General features: G+C 47.0%; 3 protein-coding genes across 16 annotated transcripts in view; 1 reads left to right on the plus strand and 2 right to left on the minus strand.

The window, feature by feature from the left end:
• The first annotated feature begins 46 nt into the window (after positions 1-46).
• LOC309889735 (tRNA methyltransferase 10 homolog B-like) lies at positions 47-4,402 on the plus strand. 9 transcript variants are annotated; one of them, XR_014319311.1, is made up of 8 exons: positions 47-190; positions 268-376; positions 464-576; positions 987-1,139; positions 1,710-1,788; positions 2,613-2,680; positions 2,820-3,042; positions 3,677-3,748. XR_014319311.1 is itself a non-coding variant. In XM_082782751.1 (8 exons), the coding sequence occupies exons 1-8, from the start codon at positions 56-58 to the stop codon at positions 3,781-3,783; spliced, it is 978 nt and encodes a 325-aa protein (XP_082638877.1). In that variant the 5' UTR covers positions 47-55; the 3' UTR covers positions 3,784-4,396. The 9 variants fall into 9 exon arrangements, 8 of the variants coding, with proteins under 8 accessions (XP_082638877.1, XP_082638879.1, XP_082638878.1 ...); XM_082782751.1 differs by having other exon boundaries at positions 2,985-3,108; positions 3,587-4,396; XM_082782753.1 differs by having other exon boundaries at positions 2,985-3,042; positions 3,677-4,395.
• Positions 4,403-4,598: 196 nt separating this feature from the next.
• On the minus strand, positions 4,599-7,156 carry LOC309889737 (FERM and PDZ domain-containing protein 1-like). Its single transcript, XM_082782760.1, has one exon. The coding sequence runs from the start codon at positions 7,032-7,034 to the stop codon at positions 6,492-6,494; it is 543 nt and encodes a 180-aa protein (XP_082638886.1). The 5' UTR covers positions 7,035-7,156; the 3' UTR covers positions 4,599-6,491.
• The window catches only part of LOC309889731 (FERM and PDZ domain-containing protein 1-like), a 40,067-nt gene continuing 21,350 nt past the window's right edge, over positions 7,019-25,735 (minus strand). The window contains exons 7-17 of one of the 6 annotated variants that reach the window (XM_082782738.1): positions 22,977-23,084; positions 19,357-19,452; positions 16,824-16,949; positions 15,591-15,710; positions 15,138-15,274; positions 13,958-14,084; positions 13,455-13,550; positions 12,180-12,362; positions 11,590-11,737; positions 10,094-10,909; positions 7,019-8,821 (exon numbers count right to left, since the gene is read on the minus strand). In XM_082782738.1, coding sequence (XP_082638864.1) covers positions 7,137-8,821; positions 10,094-10,909; positions 11,590-11,737; positions 12,180-12,362; positions 13,455-13,550; positions 13,958-14,084; positions 15,138-15,274; positions 15,591-15,710; positions 16,824-16,949; positions 19,357-19,452; positions 22,977-23,084 — 3,642 coding nt within the window. In that variant the 3' untranslated portion in view covers positions 7,019-7,136. Of the gene's footprint in view, positions 8,825-10,093; positions 10,910-11,589; positions 11,738-12,179; positions 12,363-13,454; positions 13,551-13,957; positions 14,085-15,137; positions 15,275-15,590; positions 16,033-16,823; positions 16,950-19,356; positions 19,453-22,976; positions 23,085-25,735 lie in introns of those variants that run through there. The other 5 variants (XM_082782737.1, XM_082782739.1, XM_082782740.1 and 2 more) reach the window with 5 other exon arrangements.

A 25,735-nucleotide genomic window follows, 5' to 3' on the forward strand; every position in this document is an offset into this window, starting at 1 on the left:
CCCAGCACGGGCAGCCCCGGAGCGGAGCGGAGCGGAGCGGGTGGGAGCGGCGCCGATGGAGGGCGGCGGCGGCGGCGGCGGCGAGGCGGGGGAGGCGGCGGCGCTCCGCGAGGCGATGCGGCTGCTGCGCATCGAGCCGGCGGCCGCGGGGCCGAGCGCGGCGGGGGCGGGCGGAGCGGCGCCGTGCTCGGTAGGTGCCGGGGCCGGGGCCGGGACCCGGTGGGCGCCGGTCGGCCGCGGGCGCTGAGCCGTGTGGCCGCCCCGCAGAGGAACGTCCTGCGGAAGCGGAGGCGCTGGGAGCGGGTGCTGGCGGCGCGGAGGAGGCGGCGGCGGCAGGAGAGGGAGCGGAGCCGGGCGCGGCGGGACGGGGGCCGAGGTGAGCGGCGCGGGGCCGGGGGAGGGCGGCGGGGGGGCGGCTGTGTCGCGGCGCAGCCCCTTGAGGTCTCTCGGCTCTGTCCCGCAGGGGCCGCCCGCCGGCACAGCAAGGCCCTGGCGGAGCAGCGGCTGCTGGAGGCGCGGGCGTCGGGGCCCCGGCTCTGCGTGGACCTCGGCATGGCCGACCGCATGTCGCTGAAGGTACGGGGCCGCCGCCCGCCGCCCCTCGGCCCTGCGCGGCTGCGCCCGCGGGGAGGGTCCCGCGAGGAAGCGGCTCCGGGGCGGCAGCAGCGGGAGGGGGCGCGGCGGGACGGGGCGTACAGCCAGGGTGCGGACACGCCGGAGGCTCTCCTGGGCTGAGCGCCGCGGGGGACGCGGGACCCCCCTGCTGTTGGCCACGTCTCCACCTCGAGGCCTGTTGCTCTCCAGCACAGGCTGCCTGGGCGCTTGGCAGCCAGGGCTTCAGCGAGATCTGCAGGCAATGGAGCTGCGCTCCCTGCACCTTCCCTTAGCAGCCGCCCAGCGTCGTGCATGGCGAACACAGCCGTCGCGCTCCTGGCCCTGAGGTTTGTGGGTCACTCGTTAATGTGGTGCTCGTTATCTCTTGGAAGGAAACCAGCCGCCTTGCTTCTCAGATCAGGAGGCTCTACGGGGCCAACAGACAGGCCGAGAAGCCGTTCTGGCTCTACCTGACGGAGTTTGTCGTGGGCTCGTTGATCTATGAGGAATGCTTTCGCATGAATGACGGCTTCTCCAATTACTTGGTAAGGGTTTCTGTCTACGGTGCTTTTGAGGCCTAGAAGGAAAGGCTGCCCTATTCCAGTGGCTTGTGTTCCTGTCTAATGGCACCCTACAGCCATGCCCTGTGCAGGTCAGTGGTGGGCTGACCTGGCCTTCTGTACCAAGCTCAGTGGGACTTACGGATGTGACCTACACATGCAGGTTATGGTAGTGACATTGAGCTGTGTGTTGTGCAGCACACCCGGGGTCGTGTGTTGTAACAGTGAGGGGAGAAAATCACGTGAGACAGAGATTCCTGAATCTTTCAAGAATTAAAATCTCACTTGAAATGAGGAAGTTGTTTCTCTCTCTTTCTCAAACCATGTCTAGAGATTTTGATGAAAATTTAATGGATCTTGACGTACTCAATCAGTGCCCATGTAGAATTTATTTTTTTTTCAGTTAAAAAAAGAAAAACAAAACAAAACATATTTGTAGGGGTTTAGACGCCTAAAAGCAGTGGCATCACTTTCAATATGCTTCTTTCTGTCTGGAAGCTTGTGTCAGCTGAACTTAGGACTAATGGGCTTCTCTTACTGTGTTGCATCTTCCAGATGGATACTACTCAAGAAAGTTACCTGGACCTGTTTCCTTTAGATGCAATTGTTTATCTCACTCCTGACTCTGAGAATGGTAAATATTTTATTTGCTTTAAGCACAGGTAACCAAGGCATAGGATTGATCTATTTTTTTTAAGCTTTTATTTTAGGAATATTTCATGCATCGTATTCCAAGCATTTGTTGTCTCAAGCTGCATGAGATATACTGTGTCCTTAGATCTTATGCTCAGTCTACTCCAATTTCAATCTGTTTTGGCACAGGATGAAGTTCTAAAGCAATGCCGCTGTGATTTGCAGCAAACCTAACCTAAAACTCTGTGTAGACACCTGCAGTTTGTTATACTACCGAGTAGAAAAGTGGAGATGCAGTGGCAGTTTTGGATGCGTTACAAATATCCCCTTTTTGTTTAATTTGGTGCTGAGTTCATTTTCTCCTCTCCCTCCATTTCTACCTGGCCCCATGTTCATGGAGACACAGATCCCTTTCTCGTTCTATGGAAGAAAGCAGCTCTGGTAAAGAATCTGGTTAGGGTGTGTGTGTGTGTTTGTTTGGTAGGTGACCCTGACAGTGGGAAGCTAACTGCAGAGCAGATTAGGATCACACTCACCACATCAGCCTTGTGCCAGAATAGAAGTTATGAAAAGGAGCAAAGCACTGCTTATAGAGCTGCATCCCTGGCAGTCTGTGCTTTCGGTCTACGTGTGCTCTCCCCTTTTCACGCTGCCTGCAGGTTCAGGCAGACACTTCTGTCTTAGAAGCCTTGGCTTCCTGCACAGTCTGAGGGTGAAAGGTGACTGGCCACAGCTTTCTCGTGTAAGTTGGGCCTTGCCTGGAGAATGGTGTAGCGCATGACTTTAGTGTTTTAGGTGATGAGCATGTACTTATCTTGTTTCTAGTCCTTGAAGATATTGATCCAAAAAAAGTGTACATCCTTGGAGGCCTGGTGGATGAAAGTATTCACAAGGTGGGTAGTAGCCTGTTGGAATCTGAAAGTCTTGTCTGCCCTACATTCTACTGAGCAGACATCCGAGTGGCAGCACCCAGTGCTGCTGCTGCCCTGATTTGAGACATCACTATTGTGCCACCATCCGTTTTTCTCACAGAACTTCAAGGTTCTGCCTGGATCCAGCACCAGGCAGAGACCAGAACAGTCTGAGTGAAATGAACTCCAATACAGTTTCCAGCTTCATAGCTGCTTGTCCTCAAAATGATGTTCATGCTATAGATGTTTGTGCACATTGGGTACCTTGTTCCTGTTCCCCTTGCAGAAGCTGACTCTGCGAAGGGCACAAGAGCAATCCTTGCAGACAGCCCGCCTCCCAATTCGTGAGTACATGATAAAAGCTGTAAACACCAAGAACTACCACTCGGAGACACTAGCAATTAATCAAGGTGAGGGGCTGAGCCATGTCCTGTCATGTGCCTGGGTGGGTAAAGTTTACAGGCTCTGAGAGAGCATTTAAAATGAGCGGTGAGGGAAACTGGTAGCAGACTTCTCTTTTGCTAGGCCTTGTCCCTAGTGTTTCAGTTTTAAAAGTCTCACACTTCTCTGTATCAGCCCATTCTCAGGGAGCAGGACTGCACCATTCAGCTTTGCACAATTCAATGTGAGGAGGCTGCCCTTGCTAGAAGTCACTCAAGCTCCTAGGCAAGGGAGGACAGGCCAGTGTCAGCCTGAATCAAGGCAAGTTGCTTTGGTTGTCAAAGCCTATGCTTTTCCTAGTCAGAGCTTCCCCATCATCATCAAAATAGGTACGTCGCTTGCTCTCAGATAAGCTACCTTAGACATTTGCTCGTAAGATTTGAAGTGAAAAGGAGCACAAGCCCCACAAGCCCTATGCTAATCTACTCTGGCATCATCTATTCTCAGTTCCTAATGTTTTGCAGCCAGTGGAATATGTAATATGGCTTGCCATGGATAAGCGTATCAGAGCATGGTACATGTCTCTGTTCCTAACAGTCTTTGATGTCTTGTCAACTTACTACAAGACCCGAAGTTGGCCAGATGCCTTGAAAGCTGGAGTTTCTTCTGGAAAAGGCTACGTGCTTCCAGATGCAGAGAAGTAACTGGAGATACCTCAGCATGACAATGCACAAGAAAACTCTTTTATTTTATGATGTTAAGGAGTTCTGCAGGGAAGAGCAGCAAACTTCAGATTTCAAGCAGAGCCACTAGCATGAACATGTGTAGAAAAAACAGCTCTGCTTAAATTTATTTGCATACAGACTTCGTCAAGAGTGACACATTCTGCCTCAACAGTACAATGCTGGAAATTACTTTTCATCCTGAAATGAAAAACAAAAGCCAGTTGAGCCTTGGCATCAACAAAGAACTGACAGGAATTCAGTTTAACAAGCATCTGCGAATGAAAATAGAGAATCTGTGACTCTTAAACCTGCAGCTGTTCTAAGACAGGGAGGAGAGCTTAACAGTTACTTCTTTCACCTTGATTAAATAGGAAGAATTACAGAGCACATTGTTGAATAAAAGTCCTTCCCAAAGAAAAAGGCAATGCTGTTCTAATTGGGGAACATGGGATGGGAAGAGATTCTGCAATGATTAAAGTTCACAGGTACACCATGTGCTATTTTCTTCATACCTCTTGTACTGAAGAGTTGGTGTGTTGTTGAAGCCTGTAGGTAATTCTGTGCATGCTGCTCACAACCTAAAATAAAATGTTTAAAGTCACATTGCATCCTTAAAGCTACTGCTGTGTTACAATTACCCGTCATCCTGCACTAATGTGTGACGTTTACTAACTCTGATGTTCCTCTTGAAAACGGTATCTGGGATTTGACTGCGCTCTGCGCAGAACCATGACACATTTTATGTCCTGAGCAGAGAGCATTTTTGATGCACACAAGATAAAGTTATCAAAGTAATTGTTGCTTTAAAAACAAACAAGAACACCCACTGTCAATGACTGAAGCTGTTGATAGGCAGTAGTTGTTGATCCCCATATAGGCTGAATTTGTCTTTGCAGGTGCCTGTTGCTTTATTGTAGCCTGTGGGCTCTTTCTGTTTGTAGTCACACTGCACTGCTCATCAGTTGTTAGTGCATAGTTAGGTGTCACTGCACCCTGCTAAAGCAGCAAGTCTGCACTTTGGCTTAAGTATAAGAGATTTTTGTCTTGCTTATTCATCCCCTGAGATTGTTAGGCAGCAGCACACACACTAACTAAAACAACCTGCCAGCGATAACTGTCACAAAATCCTGCTTCAGTGAATATTCAGCTATCCTCCCCCCGTGGCTGAAGGCACTTTAGCCTCTGCAGCCAGGAAAGCAGATGGCCCTCGGGCAGCTTGCCTAGCTTTCTGCCTGTAGGTGCACAGTGAGAGGCAGCACCTGCACTGGAGTCAGTGTAGGGCTGCTAAAGGCTGCCAGATTCCTATGGGTGTTTTTCAGCATCTCCATGGCATGGGAGGTCCCTTAGGACTGCTACAGCATCCATGTAGTACCCACCTGCCAGCACCCTCAGCTGCCTCCATCTCCTACACTAGGGTTCAGCTGCAAGGACTTGTCCTTTACTTCAGAATCATGGGGCAGTCCTGACCACCCTGACCACCCGCTTCCTGGGCACATGAGGAGATGGGGTGACCTTGTGTGGAACAAGGCAGCTGGGAGTCTACCTGCTCCCCTTTGCTGCCTTAGGCAGGCCCCTCCATTCTGAGCACACTCATCTGCAGGGACTGTTGGAAGCACCACCCCTGCAAACAAATTCCTAAAGTCAGAAAACAGCACTCGGGGACCTTTTGCTGCCTTCTTTATCACTGGAAACCTGAGGATGTGCCTCCAGCACTGGAAGGCACACTGATTGACTACGCAACTTAGAAAACGTTTACATGCTAACAGCTCATACGTAGCTAGGGATACCTAGCACATAATGCAAGATGAGCTATTGATAAGAAAGTTGGGAAAAGGGGCTTGCCTTCTCCAAGGGAGGCCAACATCATGGCTCATCTCAATGGCTGTCAGGTTGGTACTTCAGTCTTAGGACTTCCTTTTTCGGAAGAGGGATTCTTAAACAGCTGATATATCATAGCGAGGGGGGGCAAAGGGAAGAAGATGCTGATTAGGGACTTTCTTTAGCATCAGCAAATGGGAACAGAAGATATGGCTGACCCGCAGAAACCATGTCAAAAGGAGAGGATATGGTGTATCCCCAGCCTGGGAAAACCTTCTCTACCCCCTTTGCAAAAGCAGTCAAACAGCACATATATATATATATATATATTTTTCCCCCCCCTGAAGTGTTTTCAATCACAAGCTCAGCCACAGAGACTGGACTAAGCCGCCTGGGTTTCTTTGTCAGACCAGGGTGGACGTTGATCTCACTCAACTTCAGAGCCTGCTTGGTCATCTCCCTGCCTGGCATGTTTGTAAGGACTGAGGAAAGGCAGACAAAAGGCTCTCTCCGCAGGTGACAGAAGAAGGCTACGACACCACCCTGAGACTAGCCATCTGCAAAGCATTCGGGAGGTAAGGGACAAACCCCAGGCTAGATACATAAGTTACTGAAGTGCTCTATGAGTTTGCATATTACACAGTGCTTGTGTACACAGAATTACACAAAGCTTGGCTAGAGCGGGGCATGCCCTTCCCCATGGCCACCCTTGAACTGGGCAGTTGCCAATGCGCATAGACATGCCCTTCCATGACTATTTGCTGAGCTGGGGGTCTAAACATCCAAGGCAGGAGAGCCTGGTATTGCATGGAGGGAACACATCTGAGCTCCTCTCCACTCACCGCATCCATCTGCCACCAACTGGCCTGTCAAAACAGTGGGGGCACCCTGAACTGCTGCATGAGGCAAAACATGGCAGCAGTGGGGGCTGTGTGCTGGCGAGTGAGGAGCTTGGTGCCCAGGTCTGGGCAGCCTTGCCTGTGAAGCTGCTGGTGAACAGCCTGCACAAACTGGTGATAGGTGCCTACCACATCCACAAGTGCGGCCCTGAGCTCCTGCTGCCTCTGCCTGCACAGCTGGCAGTGTGTCACCTGGAAGCAGGCCACTGCCAGCTGAACAAGGTGCCCAAATGTCACCCTCAAAGCATCCTGCAGCTCTTCAAGTGGCCGCTCTATTTTCAGAAGCTCCTTGCAACTGGACAGCAGGTCCTGGGAGGCTAAGCCAAGGGCACCCTTGCTCTCAGCACCCTGCTCAGCACATCGGTCTTGCAGGTGGGTTGCTTGGTTCCCTGAGAGGTTTCCCACAACCTCCTTGAGCTCTGTAGTGTAGGCCAGGAAGCAGGAGAAGTCTGCGGGGCTCATCTGTGCTTGGTCATTCAGCTGGCTGAGGGCTTGGACATGAGGGTCCCACATAGCCTTGTCCCTAGCGATGGTCACAGGGTAACTGTCCACAGAGGACCCAGGAAGACTGCGGTTGGTGGATGGTGGGGTGGTGAGGCGCTGCAGAAACAAGCTTCACATAGGAATGGTGGTTTCCTGCTCTCCTTCTTCATCAGGCGTGTGAAAGCAGCTGACATAGGATAGCTGACAGCTGCACTTGTCCATTCCAAATTGTGGTGGAGACGTCTTCATCATGGAAAATCCCCAAAATCTGGTCATGATAGGTCCAGAAAGTGCCTGCTCATCCTTCTTTTGGTTAAAGCAGAAGAAGGAGTAATTTGAAGTCCTGTGGTCTCCTGCTCTTTTCTCCAATGAGCCCAAGGGAATTGGGCCTGAGGAGATGGAAAGCCCTTGAGAAGGAGTCAGGGGAGAGTCTTTCTCCACTTCTGTAACCTGTTCTCTGGGAGAAATCTGAACAGACCAGGTCTGTTCGTGAGCAACATTTTCTGTGTCTTTTCTGGACTCCCCTTCATCCAGCCCATGTCTGCTTCTCAGCTCTTTCTCAAAGGGTAGTGTAGCTGAGGATATCTGCATCTCCTTTCTGACAACATCAACCTCTAGGCACCTACTGGTCCTCTGAGAGTCCAAAAGCTCTAGTGGAGCATCTATTCTCTTCTGAGATGGGCTGGGTGATGTTAGGTCTGATCTCGCACCAAATGAGAGCCAGGAGAGGCGAGTTACAACCCCTGAGGTGCTGCTGCAATCTGTTAACAGCTGGGTTGCATCTGGGAAGCCCATGTGATTTTTACTGAGCACTTTCTGTAAGGCTTCCTTGTTTATTTCTTGTCTGTTTTTTGCCTGCAATGAGGCATGGTCACTCTCATAGTCAGCACAGCCATCAAGGTTAGCTTTTCCTTCCTCACAGGGAGCCAGGACAGGCTTCTCCCATGCAGCTTGCTCCCCAGCAACAGGAAGCAGATCCTGGTCCCATGTCACCCCATGGGGAATGGCCATGCTGGCAACACAGCATGAAGACGGCAGAGTACATTCATTAGCAGGGCAAGTCACCTCTTGGACCTGGAACAGAGGGACATTGCCAGCCTCATGCTTGACTTCCATCATCTCACCCTCCCCTCCCAGTGCTGCTTGGGCCAGCCAATCTCCGATGCTCACACAACTCTCAGCACTTGGCCACCCAGTATTTACCTCCATTGTGGGACTTCCCTGGACAACTCTGCTTTGTTCCCTGGGAAGGTACACGGGTTCCTCCAGGAACAAGAAAGGTGGGTATACAGCACGTGCTGGACAAAGGTCATCCACAGGTATGGCAATGCCTGCACTCTCCTCCCCGTGGTCACCCTGCAGGCGGACAGCTGAAATGGAAGAAACCACCAAATCAGTCACTGACTTTGTTTCCATGGTGTCAGGTTCCATTTCCATCATGTCAGAGGATGGGTTTGTGCTAGCCGTGTCTCTCTGGGCCTGGGTGGCAGCAGGAAGTCCTGATTCTGCATCTTTCTCAAAGTTCTCTGGGGATGGTGGATCTGGGGGCTGAGCAAGCAGTGGTGGTGTGGGTGGCCAAGTGCAGTAGCTCTGCAGGGAGTCTGGTAAAGCCAGTGGGAAAGTGACCTGTGAGGTATAATTGGTTTTCAGAAAAGATCTCCTCTTCCTCAGGCTCTTGGCATATGTCAGCTGCTTCTCCTTTCCATTCTTCTCTCTTGCTGTCTGCCTTGTCATTAGGTTTTCCCCCAGGCTGTAACACCTTGGTTTCTTTAGGATGCAGGAGTTGTCTATACCTTCCGGGGACATTATCTTGTAGGCTGCTGGCAAGGAAAGAGGATGCAAGTCAGAAAATGGCCCCAGGCAGCAGGATACAGATACACCTATGTAGCGGGCCAAAAAGCTTTTAACTCAAGTCCTACAATTGCAGACATAAGGGTTTGGCAACAGAGCCTGCTTCCTAAGTGCCAAAGGAAAGCCTCTCTTATTGCACCGACTTGGACCAAGCTACATCAAGAAAAATTTATTTGGACCTATGGCTATAAAAACTGAAGTAGAGGATCAGTTATGAAAGGAGCTGGATAGATAATCTCTCCCCTCGCTTACTGAAGTCGCTTGGTCTGACTGTAAATTTGGTGATATAAGCAGTACGCTAGAGTATTATCTACAGGAGCAGATTTATTAACACTGAAGAGAAGCCTCAGAAATTCCCAGCCTGGATATTTAGACCATAAAGACACATAGAGATGACAGCTTTGTGCCTGAACATTGTATTGTCACCATGCAAGAACTCAAAAGCCAACACTATTTTAACTACATAAAATGAATTCTTAAGTTCAGTTAGTGCTAGCAGAGCTGGTTAATTCAGAAAACAAGAACCCTCTCCTTGGTGAGAAAATACAATTACAGAGAGCTGTTGCTCAGCCATAAGTCTACCCTCCCCATTTACATAGCGTGCCTCTAACCCCAGAATTTGTTTTGATCTCAGGGGTGCATGGAGCAATGAGCTGTTTTACTGCTTCCAGCTTTCCCAAAACTTGAAGAATAGCAGAGTGAAGGTAGTGCCTGACAGGAATATCTGTCATCAAGGTGTCTGCAAGTGCAAAGGCATATATCTTTCTTGCATTCTGTTTCTGGAACTCGTTACCTTTTCCATCACCAAAGACTCAGCCTATACAGAAGGATGCACAGAACTTACTCCTGCAGCATGATGGCTTCAAGATCAGCCAGAGCCATACTTTGGTATTCTGGAATTCCTCCAGAAACCTGGGGACTTCCCAGAATGCCAAACTCATTTGAAAACCAATTTTTTTTCAGATTGAGTGCTTAGATGTGATGACAAACCTCTCTGCCAAGCTGCTGTTCTGACCTCTATATGCACGTTCACTGACAGCTTTGTAAAGTATTCTTTGATAAAGAGTGGCTTGCAGAGAACGGGTGTTCAAAGGTCTTACAACAGTCTTGGGAAAACTCTGAACAGCTGAAGGATGCTCTTTCCCAGAAGACTGACATGGCAAACAGGCATCACCCTAGCTTAGGAGAAGGAAGGTGAGGACAGGAGGTGACCTGCAGTGGGGTGGGTACAGGTTTACCTGCCAGGGTGTCCAGGGGGCTGAGGCTGTCTGCAGCATCATAGAACTCTTCCTCAGAGCTGGTGTCACCAAAGCCTGGGGGTGGCTCCAAAATGAGATCACTCGCTTCTGCTACCTGCTCTGCTCCACAGCGTGCCTCTTCTTGGGCTGACACATCTTTCCAAGGCCTTCTTCCAGGGCTGTGACTGATGTTGCTCTTCTCTACACTGCCTGCAGGGGATACGCTGCAACACAGGCTGTAATAGCCCATGGCATTTCTCTCAGATAGCTTGGTCCCTAGCATAGACACACCTATGTCCACTCCTCTCTCCTCCCAGGGGCTGTGCTCACATCCATGCTCCTCTGCTTCTGGTACCTGCAAGAAACAGAAGAAGTCCCTGCCTTTTGCCCTGCTGGAGCCTTCTGCAGCACAAACAGGAAAGAAACTCTCATCTGAGTTGTTCATTTCGTGTACAGTTGGTGTGTAGAAGTGGAAGAACTCTGGCCTGGAGGAAGAGCAAGCTTCCAACTCATCTTCCTCCAGTGCATCCATTGAGTCACTTGAGCCGCTTGTCTTAAACCCTCGGCTCTCTGTTTTGGCTGAATCTGAAGCCTCAGATGTACTGTCTGTTGTGTTGCCACCTGCATCGTGTTGGTCACTTCCTCCAGCCTGGGGCTTTGTGCTGCTGTCCTTCTCTCGGCTGTGAAGCTCTCCCAGCTCCTTCTCGCACGCACGAGGGGTGCTGCCGTATGCTGTGGGCATGCCCAAGCAATGCTCTGAGGAGGAATCCAGTTCCCAGGAGTCTTCAGAATCACTGCAGGTTCGAGATTCATATCCTGTGATTTAAACACATCTGTCAGCCTGTCCTTTGCAGTGGCAAAGAGGAACAGCCAGAAAAGGGTTTACAAACTTGGTCACAGAGTAGGGATTCAAAGCCCAGAGAACTCTGCCTTCAGGTCCTCATCAGTAAACAATGTAAAGATGCAATCTGACCTGCAGGATCATAACCCATAAGTGGAGGCTTGGTCCTTCCTGCCTGCTTTGTCTGCTTTTACTGCAGCACAGTAACACCAAAGGGAGCTGCAGAAAAGCAGCCAGGCAACACGTTGCCTAAAGCCTCTGCCTGCAAACCCTATTAGACTGAAGTTATCCTTACAGGAGACAGGACAGCATGGCAAACAGACTCTCCTTCTCCTGGTCAGCAGATGCTGGCCAGAGGGTAAATTGTTCTGGAGGCTGGTAAAAGCACAAGTGCTCAGTAACAGGTTCAATAGCAGAAACCGCCTCCACTTCTTGGAAATAGATGATAATCATTGCTTCTTTCCCCCTGCCCAACATGTCTGGGGTTCAAGGAAAAATGGCAGTGACACTAAGGCTGATGGTCTCAACATTTTGTAGATGTCACTGTTCATTCCCAGGCTACTGTTCTAGCATGACACTGTTCTTAAGAGGGAATAACACCACCAATACTGCTGGATGACCCACCCACTTTCTCCCCATTCTTTGGCAAATTAACCTTCTTCAGCTGAGACACGGTGCGGTTGCTGTCTTTTCTCTCCCCAAGTAAATATGGAGGCATTCGCATCCACGAACAGTCTGTAGTAGCCAATGATGAGGCAAACAAGATCTTTTGCACTGTTTGATTCCAGCAGCAGAGTCAGCATCTTTTTTTTTTTTTTTCCAGTAAGGGAACAGAAAACAACAACGTTAGAACAGGCAAACATCACCTGTACCACAGTCTGCAGGAACATGCGGCACACTGAAAAGACATTTCTTCTCCCCCATATGGCCATAATTGTACAGCATTCTGTTTCTGTATGAAACACAGAGAAAGAAGAGAAATAATTTTTGTTGGGTTTTCTTTGATAGGTCTCGCTGATAAAGCACAGCAAGAATAGTAACTTTTCTTCACTCATTTGGTATTCTTCCTAGAATAGACTCAGAAGGAGAGCTCATAAGCCTTTTGTACTAATGATACCATCAGCTTAATGTCAGATTTAATTAAAAAAAAAAAAAAAAAAAAAAAAAAGACAGTGTGCATGACTCCCCCCTTTTTCTCTGTCCCTGATGCAGTCACATGCTGGCTACCACAAGAGCACCACTTACCTTCAGATCCTGTAGGTAGATTTTTACCATGCTCACTTTCTCAGACTCCTCTGTAAGCTCCACCCTGCTGATGTTTGCAAACTCTGCCAGACTTGTTATGATGTTTAGCTTGCTATTGATAATCTGGCTCACCCCATACTTGGCACCCACCAGCAATGCAACGTATGATTCTCTGTCCTGTAGCTGTAGGGAGAGAGGTTGAATCTTTAGCTGAAATCTAAGCAGGAACCCATTTGCCTGTGCTGGGCAGGGACTCCTCAGCCACCCATTCTTTTGTGGTATCTTTTAACACTGGACTCCCTTTACAACTGGACTCTAGCCAGCTGCAAAGGGAGCCCCTTGTTACTTACAGGCCGTCAGGTCACCTGCTCCTGGCCGTTCTCTTCTCTGACTTGGGGACCGCAAGTTTCCCTGTGCCCCCAAGGCAGGTGGCCCCAGAGGTGCACCAGGCATCTAACAGATCCAAAGAGGTGGTCAGCAGCAGCTTGCTATCAGAAGTGTCACCTGGCTGGCTGTGCCAGATAGACCTAGTAAGACCTACTGGAGCTGGCCAGAAACTTCAAGAAGGCATTTTTTGGACCCACCTATACTACTCAGCACTCCATGAACTGTTTGTGGTCCATCATTCATTACAGATCCACATGGGGAGAGGCAATTAGCCAAGAAACCTCATGCCTGAACAGAATTCTTTTTTACAGAAAGGTTTAAGATTGGCCAAAATATTTTCATAACAGTTGTTTTTTGAAACATGCTCAGATCTTAATCTTTGAATACCTTTTGACATTCAAAACATGGACAGATTTCATCTGATGGGCCAGTCACAAACTTCAATTAGGAAACTATGCATAATTATCAGGTAACTGTTTTGTTATTGATTTCAGTGGAGCTACGCTGAGTTACCCTTGCAGACACCCTGGCCAATATTTACCAAGAGGTCCCGAGGAGGGGAAGAGTGGTATTATACTAGAGCTCATTGAAACAGCATCAGCAGAGCCAATATTACATTTTCTACAAGCATCAAAGCAAAGACATGGAAGAAGGCTCAGCTGCTAGTCTTATGTCAACAGTGTAGAACAATATTTAAATATTCTTGCTTTAGATAGGGTTTGCTTTGGTTTAGAGCTGATCTTGTTCACCGGTGGAAAAAAAGGGTAAAACTACTCCTTGTGTCCTGGATTTCCAGTTATTGTCCAAGTATACTGCACAGAAGATGCACAGAGGAGGCACTGAGACAGCATATCAAACCCCAATTACATTGATAAATAGCACTCGTACCATCAGGGTGGCATTAAAGATCTTCCCATTGTACATCTTCAGGTCACTCAGGATTTGTAGGTAGTTCAGACGCACTTGGACTGCTGCGAGCATATGCTTCATTTTGCAAGACAAGAAACATTGTTTAGAAACATGACGGAGAATAAGATTCGTCAGCTAGCCTATTGGCTAGAAGACATTCTTTTCATACAGGACACAGTATTTGACCAACACATAAAGCTTGCTTTCCATATGCAATAAATCTGAATAGGACCATACTATATTACCACAATTACCATCTGACAACTGCACAAGCAAACTGCATCACAACACACTATATGGGGAAATTAGGGTGCATATGCTGCAGAGATTACAAAATGAAAATACAAGGGGAGAAAAAAAAAAAAACACAACAAGCAGTCACATAGAGAAGAGACCCACACAGGAAAGACATGCCCTCTTTGGCCTTGAGAAATGCTTCCAGTATTCCAGGAGGCACCTCAAACCCAGGCCACGCATACTACCTTCTGCCGAGGGTCCAGCAGGATCTGGTTCCGCTTCATATGGTAGCTGACGGCTTTCTTGATATCCTTCCCTCTCATGTTTCGAAGCAGAGTTGGTGAGATGAAGTTTTCAATTCCCCAGTCTCTCCTGACAGAAAGACAGGAAGGGGAACAAAAGAGGTCCCAACTGTGCTGTCCCACAGCAACAAGAGAACATGCTGAATGGCAGCCAGCTGATGGGGCTGGAGGAACATGTGGTCTCATGTAAAACGCCTGTTTTTCCACTGTTACGCAGGTAACAATCTAAAAGGTCAGTAAGCATATTGGTCTTGTCTGTCCTTGCTACGCGCAGGATGAAAACTGTCTTTACTTCGGTTACAAGATTACCATGTTTCAACATCTCTGGTCCCCTACACCTAAAAATTTGGCACATCTGTTTTGCTGAAAGGTTTACTCAACTGAAGAATTAAATATCCATCAACTAAGAACGGCATACTTGTCTGTACTTGCTTCTCACTCTCCACTGACTGCATGTGGTCGAGTATGTCTGGCTGTACACAGGGAATTAGTGGCACTGTATAGGGTGGTTTTGGCTCTGTGGTGCAGTTACAGCACAAATGCCAGTTACTTAATGATTGACCCACGACAATTTCTTAAAGCAGGGCTGGTCTTCAGGGAAAGTTTGATTTAACATCACTGGCAGGCAGCACAGCACACCTGCTGGTTTTTCTGTAGTTTTCCGGATCTTATTATTTCGCATAAGGACTGAAATTAGGTATTTCTGGGAAAGTTCTGGTGGGTGAATGGATGTAAAGTACTGACTGTGAAAAGTTGGTGATTATTCTCTCTCCAAATTACAGCTTGTGTATTTCAGTATACTGGCAGAAGCAGCTTTAGTAAGCACAATTAAGCAGGAGATTTGCAATTTGATGTCCCTCCTGAACCAGAATCTCTGCCTGGTTAGGGAGATGCTCAGATGTTATCATACCCATACTATTTAGGCAACTCAGCAGGTTAAAGACAGGGAGGCTCAGGAAGCTAGCTACCTTGCGTTAAAACACCAGGCAAAATGAACGGAGTGTAGTCTCCTTGGGTCAGAAACAGTCTCCTAACCGGAACTAAACACTAGGCAAACATAGAGATGATGACACTATTTTTTCCAGGCTTACTCACAACGTAACACAGAAATTTTCGAACTTACTCAATGTATTTCAAGGATACTTTCTGTGGGTGAGCACAAGCATAGATTCTCTCTTGTATGTGTAGAGCAGCCAGACGTAACGCCACACTGCATTTCATTTCCACAGCAAACCTTTCCTGAAGCACATCGCTGCAGCTCTGGAACAAACTCAGCTCAGTTAGCATGATGTCACTATTACAAAGCTCAAAAAGAAGTCAGGATAAGACCTCCTATATGACTAGTATGGGCCAAATAGAGGAAGTCACCCAGCTCATTTCATTGTCATTCTGTTAAAAAGCCAAGCTCGCAAACTGATTTAAGAATTTACTGCAAGTTCAGTACAAATGCTTTATTCTTATATGCTCTGCATTTCATATTCACGTAACTGAACTGGCTTAAAGCATGCTTCAGCATCAAGAAGAAATGAGTACTGGATGGGAAAAGATCCAGAATTATGAAATGCCTCAATTTCACCTGCAGGTAAAGATATTCGAAGGCAACTGGGTCTTCCTGCAGGAGGTCTAAGGGATCCTTTGGGACAAAGCAAATTCTGAAGAGGCACCGGTAGTCGTGGGATTCTCTTTTTTGGACCACCTGCAATGGACAAACAGCATCATGCCAGAACAACTGGTGCAGTCCCTCCATACATGCATACTGAGCACCTGGCTCATATGAACTCACAGAAATCATTCAAAGCACTGGCAAGTGGGATGGCTGCAGATCAGCCACTGTCCTTAGCAAACACAGGGAGATGCTTCTGTATTTATATCTTAGATTCTTTTTCTGGTTTTCGCTTCTTCCTGTGGTAGTGCCCAAACAGCATTTGATAGAACTTTATTAGTATCTACTGATCTCATATTTGTAGCATAAGCATGACAGAGGTTTCAAGGCCATATGAAAATTGCAAAGGGGCAGGTTTCTCTGCTTTAAAGTTTAGTCTTCAGATACAGCAGCCCAAAGCAGACACTTGGATCATCATCATAATTTCACTACAATGTAAAATCCCTGGGTTATATATTAGCATATTTAATTCTGGGCAAATCCAGTAAAAGTTAATCAACAAAATCTACACAGAAATTCTCAGACACATGCTTAAGGGATAGATGGTATTAGCTACCAAACCTCTCTGCATTACAGTGGATCACCAACCAGCAAAGCGTCATGTTCATACTGTTGACTCACAAGTAGACTCATTCTCCCACATAAGATTAGCTCAGAATTACTAACAGAGCTAGCAACATATTTGTTTCCTTGCTAGGAGCTTGATCAAAGTTGTTGTTTGGCTGGGTTAACTCTCTTTGACTATCAAGGAAACTGCAAATGGCTCAATACACAGCTATTTTAAGACAATTTCAACTGATCCTCTGTGTTGATGGGCCTGTCTGATAGGTGGCACAAAACATACTTGTTCCCTGATTGCTCTACGTAATCCAAGCCCTATCAGCCTGTGGGTATTGCTTTGCAAGTTCTCTAAAGGGAGCAAGGCACTTCTGAAAGCTCTGTTTCTCAGGGGGCTCTGGCTAATGCAGTGGTAACACATGCAAAAAGCAGAGAGAAGAGGGAAGCATCTCTCTCTGGAGATGGGGCAAAGCCCATTCTCTTGTGACACCTGCGGAGTTGGGCCTTCTCTGCACCTCACTAGCTACAACTCACTGGTATCAGTGCCCCCTAGCACGGCTGTGGGGCCACGCAAGGGGTTCTCCACACCTGCTCAATGAGCTCCTCCTCATGCAGCAAGTGGACCTTTGCTGCATTGTACTGCTCCTCCAGGGTGAGGGCGAAGTGTGCAATGCTCCGGATAGAGAGCTTCTCCTTCAAGGTGAGAACAATATCCTGGGAAGGGAAGGCACATGGATGGTCAAATAATTATAGTTGTTGATCAATACTAACACACTCAGGGTAGATGATTCCAGTCAGCCTCTGGAAGCTGTGTGGGAAAGCAATGAAAAGGCAGCGGCCAAACCCAAGAGTCTCCACAGCCAAGAACAAGCTTGCTGCAGCAACACAGCAGCAGATTTTTTAGTGGTGTTTCACAGTAAACCAGTGCCTTCCTTTCTTCACTGACAACTTCTGAACACAATGATCTAGACCACAGAGGTCTCAAGGTTAGAGAAAGCCTGTAAGTTCATCAGAAGTGGAGGTACAGATGATGACAGACTCTCTGTGATGCCACACGCAAGCTTGGTGGTTAGCTGCTGTGCTATCTCAGCAGGACAGCCAAGCAACAAAAGCGTACATCGGCCAGGCAGGACAGTGTTCAGTGCCACCCATGTCCACTGATGCTATCCAGCGGGCAATGAAGGGAGCCAAAGGAACTGCAGGGGAAGCATGGGAAGAACAGATGAAGGCAGGAAAACACATTATTTTTAGTAGGTCAGGACGTCAAGGGAGGGAAACTGCAGCTTGCTAAGAGTGCAGTAAGATGCAAATCTTCAAGATGTGGTAGACATCAAATTAATTTCCTAGAATTGCATTGCCTGGGCTGCTTCATGTCCAAAGTTTTTGCATTACAGTTTTTAAGTTTGGTGGTTTTGAACACTTTGTCACCTTCAGTTCGATTGTTTGCTGTTAACCATTCTAGCTTTCTAGAACTCTACAATACTTTTTGAAGAAAGTGAAAAGAATTGGTGAAAAACATTTTTCTCCACCAAACCCCAAGAATTTGAAACCATAATCATTAGTGAAAATCTTACCAAATTTGATGTAATATTTCAGTTATATGAAGAGTTCTGTTGGAATACTAAGCATCATGGAAATAAATGGGTTTTTGGCAAACAGAAAACATTATGAAAGGCTTGACTAAGTACAAACTGAAACAGAACTCCTTCAATGCATTCAGTTCTCATGGGGTGAGCATAAATATTTGACTTGTATCAGTTTTATGCAAGGATCTCTAACACAACAAAGGAACTTTAGAAAACAATTATTTCAGGAAGTATTTTACACATTTGAGTGTTACTGTGAGGATGCTGGTGAGGGTTTCACTCAACTCCGGTACAGAAAAGGTTGTTCCAGGTTAGAGGTGAGAAACTCAAGTCAAACATGAGGAGCTAATCCATCTTTTAGAAATAAATCCCTTGCAGGTGTACATTCAAATCCTTTTTCAACTCATGCCCCACCTCCTCACTGCCTCCTTGTTTTATTACACTTTTTTCTTTTTATTTGCTCAGCAAATGATTCTCACAAGGTTTGCAGGGACTTCACTGCATGAGTAGACCACAACAGTTTTGTGAAGTTGGGATGAAGCAGACAATAAAATTCTTCTTCAAGAAAATTTTCTTTGCATTACAAATAAATTCTCCTTGCTTTGCCCTGAATATTCTTCCAGCCCAATTATCTCTAGTCTGGTCATCACATATCTTTCCACAGTGACTGCACTGCTGCAGGATAATACTTAACACTTAAAAGAAATTACGGCCTGCTATCAATGTCAACGAGCCAAGTTCATTAACTCCAACAGAAACAGTGAGCAACACTGCAGATCAGGCCAGAAAAAAAATCAGTTTTTAGGCCTCAATCTAAATAAGACAATTATGGAAAGTGTTGTATTAATGGCTTTAGAATCTGGTGCCTTGTACTTTGAAGAGAATAATGGTTAACTCATCTGTGATGCTTCCAAGCACAACTAATCCTAGGGAGGTGGTGCTGCTTTTCATCTCAAGGGGTTCATTGGTTTTCAAGTCCCTGCAGGGAAGATGTTTTCACCAATGCAGAAATGAGGCTGCAACATGGACGTGGGCTTCAAATAACAAGGCAAAAGTGCACTTGCTGAGCTCACACAATACACACACCTGGACTCCACTCTCCACGTCCCAGACCAGGAAACTTTTTCTCCTTCTCAGGTATGCACATCATCAGTGCTGTATTAAACAACCTTCTCCTCTGCATTTGGTCATGTGGCTTCCTAGGAAAGCAAAGTTTGTGTGGACAGCTGGTGATCTGTCAGTCCTCCAAGCAAGCTGTCTTCTTGCACAACTTCAACCACACTTAACAAAGTTGTAGTGGTCTCCTAGCCAAGCTCCTGTAAGTTCTGTGAAAACCAGTTGCTGAGAAGAAAAAGAACCAAAGTAACGCTTCCCCTTCAGGAAGGACAAGGAGAATCCAGCTTGATCAGCAGCAGTTGACAATCCAATTGGCACCAGCTGGCCAGTGCAACTAAGAGGTTGCAAGTTCCACTACACGCACTGTTGCAACTGGACTGAATAGAGGTGGTGGGAATGAAGACAGATAACCAAGTTACCTTTACGGTAGTGCTTGTCTCAAACCTGAAAGCTTTTGTCTGCCCATTTTCCAAGTATACCTTGAGAACGTTTGGCATACAAAGAAGAGAATTCCCCTGCAGAACATCAACAAAAAAGAAAACAGTAATTAATCATTAGACATTATGCCTCTGGGCACCAGGCTGCTCTGCCTGACACAATACATCCTAGTATAAACCATAGAATGGTCTGGGTTGAAAGAGACCTTTATAGACCACCTAGATCCAATCCATCTGCCACAGGGAGGGGCACCTTCTGCTAGATCAGGTTGCTCAAAGCCCCATCCAAGCCGGCCCTGAACATCTCCAGGGACGGGGCTTCCACAACTTCTCTGGGTAACCTGTTTCAGTGCCTCACTGCCCTCACAGCAGAAAATTTTTTCCTTACGTCTAATCTAAATCAACCCTCTTTTAGTTTAAAACTGTTACCCCCTTGTCTTATTACTACAGGCCTTGGTAAAAAGCCTCTCTTTATCTTTCTTATAAACCCCCATTGAAAATATTGAAAGGCTGCAATAAGGTCTCCTAAGATCCTTCTCCACACTGAACAACCCTCTCAGCTTTTCTTCACACGAGAGGTGTTCCAGCCCTCTGATCATTTTTGTGACCCTCCACTGGACCTACGTTAGCAGGTCTGTGTCTTGCTTCCTGGGCTGAACACAGCACTCCAGGCAGGGTCTCATGAGACCATTGAAGAGGGTGAGAATCACCTCCCTCGATGCCATGCTTCTGTTTATGTAGGTGTGCTGGGTCTGGCTGGGATGGAGCTACCTTTCCTGCAGCAAACCACACAGTGCTGTGCTCTGCACGTGCAGTTAGAACAGCGTTGGTATCACACTAGTGTTTTTTCTATTGCTGAGCAGTGCTGGCTGGACTCCCTCCAAACCCCACAGAGCCACCCTGCTGGGGGTGGGCAAGAGGTGGGAAGGGACACCACCAGGGCAGCTGACCTAAACAAAAGGGATATTCCATACCATACAGTGTCACACTCAGCAATAAAAGGTAGGGAAGGGGAACGAGATGGGGGGATCTCGTTATGAAGACATCTCTCCTTGCAAACAACTGTTACGCTTATTAGGGCCCTGCATCAGTCTGTGACCGAACATCGCTTACTGATGGAAAGTAGATTTTTTTTTTCTTCTCTCTCTGCTTCCACACAGCCTTTGCTTGTTTTTTCCCCTCTTCCTTTTCCTTTTAATTAAATTATCCTTATCTCAACCTGTGACTTGTTTTTTCTTTTTTCTTTCCAGCATACCTTCTTCTTGCTTTTCTTTTGAGTTATGGTGGATTTGGGCTGCCCAGACAGGTAAAACCACCAGAGTGGATATTAGGATATGACTAGATTTTTGCAGGCACACACTGCCAGCTCATATATAATTTTTCATCCACTAATATCCTCATATACTTCTCCATAGGGCTGCATTCATCATCCAGTCTGTTCTGATTGGTGATTGCCCCAATTCAGGTGCAGCACCTTGCACTTGGCCCTTCTGAACTTCATGAGGTTCACATGGCTCCACTCCTCAAGCCTATCAAATGAAAATCTTTCTCTACTTTTACAACTGTCTTTTATAGCACCACTTATTCTGTAAGTATGTTCCCAGGACAGAGCAAGGGAAGGAGAGCCTAACAAATACCTTTGCCAGGTATCTCCGGCTAGTTCAACAGCTGCACATGGCCCTGATATGCCCACTGTCTGGTTCCCACATAGCATAGGAAGACCTGACAGATACAGAAAAGCTGAGAGCTATCCTCCCGCCTTATCAGAGAAGGAGAAATGGCTGTCAGAAAAGACATCTTCCTGTTACTGGGCACTAACCTCCCACTCTGACACTTTCCTCCCACTGGCAGCAGCCATGCCTTCAGCTCGAGACATACTTAAATCATCCATGCTACCAAAAAAGCACCTCCCTTGAATGCTCTGTGAAAGAACTGGGAACATATTATATTCTTTCTGGAGCTGTCTAGAGTTCTTCCTTTAGTAGAGGTTATTTGCACCTTCCTTCTTGTTTTTAGCCTTGTTCTTGTTCTTCTTCCGTCCTGAGAAAGCTTACTCCTCCATCCTTGGACTTGACATTCAGCACATCTTTATGTTCTCGAAGCAGCATATTCCTCCAATTTTAAAGCAGTTCATTCTACTTCTCACGACATTCCCAAGGTTGAAAATGGCATTTTAAAGATGACCTCTCTTATGTTTCATTTGCTGTGCAACACCTTATAAATCTCACAACCTTAATTGCTTTTGATAGTGAGTCCATATGCCATGTAAGTACCACAAGTAAGAATATAAAGACACTTCTGAATTTTGTTCCTTGTTTCTCCACTGCCTGTTTTGTTGGGTTCAAACAACTTACAGTCACCACTGAGAAAAATGAGCAAACATTGCCACTGCTCCTGAGCACAAGCTCTAACTCTTTCATGCTAAGTAACATGAACACATCACATTTTTGACAGCCTTTGCTTCCTCCAACAATTTCAGAAAAGTTGTGCTGGTTTACACCTAATCCAATATTTTTCTAGTAGCTCCACATATTGTCATATGAATATCACCTTGTGCAGCCAGAACTTGAAATCTATATATAAATTCTCATCTACAATTTAAGTATCATCACTTTCCTGGTCAGATCCAATTAGCTGACTAGAATATCCAGATGGGATTTCTCTCCTTTCATGCAGGCTCTGATAGACTACTACAAATTCATTCTGAAAGCCTCACCTATTGCTTAAGCCTGTACCCCTCATGTTTTGTCTGGTACAAGCTTGATTTACTCCAGATTACAGCTAGGCCCACAGGTTCTAGTAATGCATTGACTGATGCTGACTTCATGATCCTGAGGGACCTGACTCTTGCATATCATTCAGCTGTATGGAAATACGTACTGCGCTCGTAACATAAAATGGAGGCTGGGTAGTGCTGAGGCTCATCAACAATTTATGTTTCTAAACATAATTGTTATGTTTCAGGTTTCAACTGCAAAAGGCAGCTTCTGGGTTCCTTCCAATTGCCATAGAGATAATTTAGTCATCAGCATTAATGCTCCATTAAGATCATAAGAGTGGTGTATTTACTGAAACAGGAGTCTGCAGTTTTTCAGGGTCACGATACATTTGGCCAGGGCCAGGAGGAGATAACCCAGGTACTTTGGCAGAAAAAGAACCAGCACTGACAGCAGGATTCACCTCTTATCTTTAGGGTTAGGATTTGTCATGCCCAAACTTTAGTCTAGGTTTACTACGGAGAGAATGGCAATTCAAGAGATGACTAGTACATCCCTTGGTGGCAGTGTCACAGCTGTCTAATGCTTGCATAAAGTTTACTTAAACTTTAAGTGGCAAAAGGATAGAAGTAGCACATGCAGATATTTTTCATTAGCCCTAATAAGAAAATGAAAGATAAAGCCTTCTGGAGATGCCAGCACTTCACCGAGGAGCACAGGAAACAAGATGGGACCAAATGCCTGGATGAAAATCCAAGTCAGACAAGCACAGTGAAGGTACAGCCACTCTGTGGGTCCTGGCCATGTTGACCCAGCCCAGCATGGGACCCATTTCTTCTCAGCACCAGTGCTCACAGTGCCCGTGTGCAGCCATACCCCACTGACCTGTGTGTGTCCATTCACCAGCACTTCCTCTGCAAAACGTACTTTCACAGGGTTTGTTTTCAGCCTTGCCCTCTTCTCTGCAGTGAGGAACGATGACTTAGGCCCACCCTGAAAAGATAACAGCACTCAGTTGGCAGCTTGGCCTGTTGTACCCATGCACAGAAGGAGCAGCCCACAGTATAGTCATGGGTGCAATCACAGCCAATGCTGCTTCCACCACACCACCTCGCACCTACAGAAGCGGGAGACGTTAGGAGCCTCTCATCTTCCTGCACAATCCAGGCATGCTGCAGGATTTCAGACCTATCTGGGCAGTCACTGAGCCCAAACCCAGCTGCCCAATAACAAGTGGACAAACATGCAACACATACTGTGCACAACCAATTTCGCTACATATTTGTACAGTTACTGTGTTTAAGCATCTGCCCAGCTCCTGCAACGAAACCAGGATCCTGCAGAAAACCTGTTAACCCAACAGCTGGCTTGTGATGGGTATCAACACAGGATACCATAAACTGTCACACACAGAGTGCCTGAAGTCATAGACGAAAACTCTTCTATCAGCATATCACATGAACACAGCAGTGTATGTAGCACTGATGCAATTTCTAGAGCATACTGACCTATTGCAAGTGTTTTAAGAAAACTGCAAGGCTAAAAAGACAACTTGATGTCATCGTGCTGCTGTCACATAACCACAATTTCACCATGACACTTTCACAAGAGATAACATGAGCTTAGGAACCGGAACCACTAGGTTTTTGTACCAATAGGTCCCTCCTCTTGTAAACCATGATATTCCCTACAGAGATGCCAACAGGTGATCAGAGACAGCATCTCTTAGTATCCACCCAAACAGCTTCCAGGTGGAGCACTTATCACAGTCTCAGCAGATGCACAAATGCCTCCCAGCCTGCCACAGAATCATCTTATTCCAAGCGCATTTGGCAAGGACAGAGGAAGAGAGGTGGGCAGGAGTCTCTGTGCCCTGCCAGCAAGTCCTTCTAGAGACTGTCAGGGCACAGAGAGCATCATGCCCATCAGCTACTCCCAGGAAAGCCTGGACCATCCTGTCTGGCATGGCCAGAGCAGCCACGTCAGAGGGTCTGATAGCCATCAGTGGGAGTTGTTACCTCTCAGCTCTAAGCACAGCTGCCTTCAGAGTGGGGCAAGAGCCAACCCCAAACCCAAGAGATAAGCTGTGGCTGTACTTGGAGGTGTCCTTAAAGTGACCTGCAAAGGAAAAGACAAAAATGGATTTGTGTCCCATTTGCTTCTAAAGCAATGCATAAAGGCCTGTGAAGGGTTTTTCCAAATCTCATAAAGGGTTTTTCTAATCTCTTTTTCTCTGAAAAGTAGTTGCATTTCCCCTTGCTGGCTGACATTCAAGTCTTGTACATCTCTCATTTATCTTTTATCTCCAAAGCTAGACCAAGCATTGGCAAGACTTACTGATGTACTGGACATGGGAAATCAAATTAATAAAAGACAGGAAGCCACCACTCATGGGATTTGCCTAACACTTTTCTGTTACTTTGGCTTTGTGCACATCTGTTCAATGCCAACACCTAGGAGACTTTGTGCAGGAAAAAGGTATTTAGGAGGCTTTGTCTTTAGTGCATTTTCACTGAACTGTCAAGAAACCTCATTAACCTTAAGCCTGAGAGCTCCAGCAACAATTCTGAAGGAAACCAAACATTTTTCTTTTTTCAAAGAACAGAGCTAAATTTAAAAGTCCAAACAATCAAACGAAAATAACTTCCCAAAATGCTTTGCTAGAGGGAAAAAAAATTATCTCCTACAGGCCACTGTCATACATCAAAAGAAGCCAAAAAGCACACAAACCCAATTTTGTCCTTGCTTTGCAGCTCAGCTTTTACCCACTTTGAAATCTATGTTGGCACACAATTCATGCTGGCAGTACACCCCTGCTGGTGATTTTTACACTGTAGGAATGGGCAACCAGCACTAAAGTTTGTACTAAAACTTGGCTTCTCTTCCCAAAGTAGGATCAACACCCAGGTCCCAGACCTTCCTAGAGATAGATCAGGGAAGCACAACCCAGCCGGCACAAGCAGGCTTGCTTGCTCAGGAGAGAGATGGAAGAGTAAAGAGCAGGGGAGGAATTTATAGGCCAGCCCTTTGCTCAGCTCAGTCACAGGGCCTGCTGAACTATCAAGGGGAAATCCTCAGGTGATTAGTACTGAATCCTCAGGTGATTCAGTACTGAATAGGCAGGCAGAGCCCAGAGAAAAAGGGATAAACATTTTCCCACAGTCAGAAGGACTGCTAGAAAGCACCCGAGGCTTGAGAAAAACTCAAGAGCTTTAAAGGAGCACTGAGGGTGAGGGCAGGGTGGTGGTGGGGGATTCCACAGCCTCAGCATTTGCCTTACAAGTCCTGGAGTGTAGAAGGCTTCCTGACCCCTCTGGGGCCAAGACAGCTGTGGCACGTGGGTAGCACCCATGCTGCTCCTGGCAGGCTGGCACGAGACATGGCATGCTGGGTGAGATGCCTGTGGCCTTGGGGGAGGCCTCCCCATGGCCATGCCCTCCTGGCTCACAGGCGGCTGATGCAGAACCATGGCCAGGCACCTCCTGAGCCCTTCTCAGGATGCCTCTAGCTCCAAATCACTCACTGAGCCCCCCGCATGGGGCAGATTCTGTGGGGGCTCTTGCCCCCTGACCAGGGGAGCTGTGAGGCATTACCACTGATTATCCCTAGAAGCTCTTCAAAAGGCACAGGTGTGCACAGTAGTT

The sequence above is a fragment of the Aythya marila genome (genome assembly GCF_965140915.1).
Source record: "Aythya marila genome assembly, chromosome: Z".
Lineage (NCBI taxonomy): Eukaryota > Metazoa > Chordata > Aves > Anseriformes > Anatidae > Aythya > Aythya marila.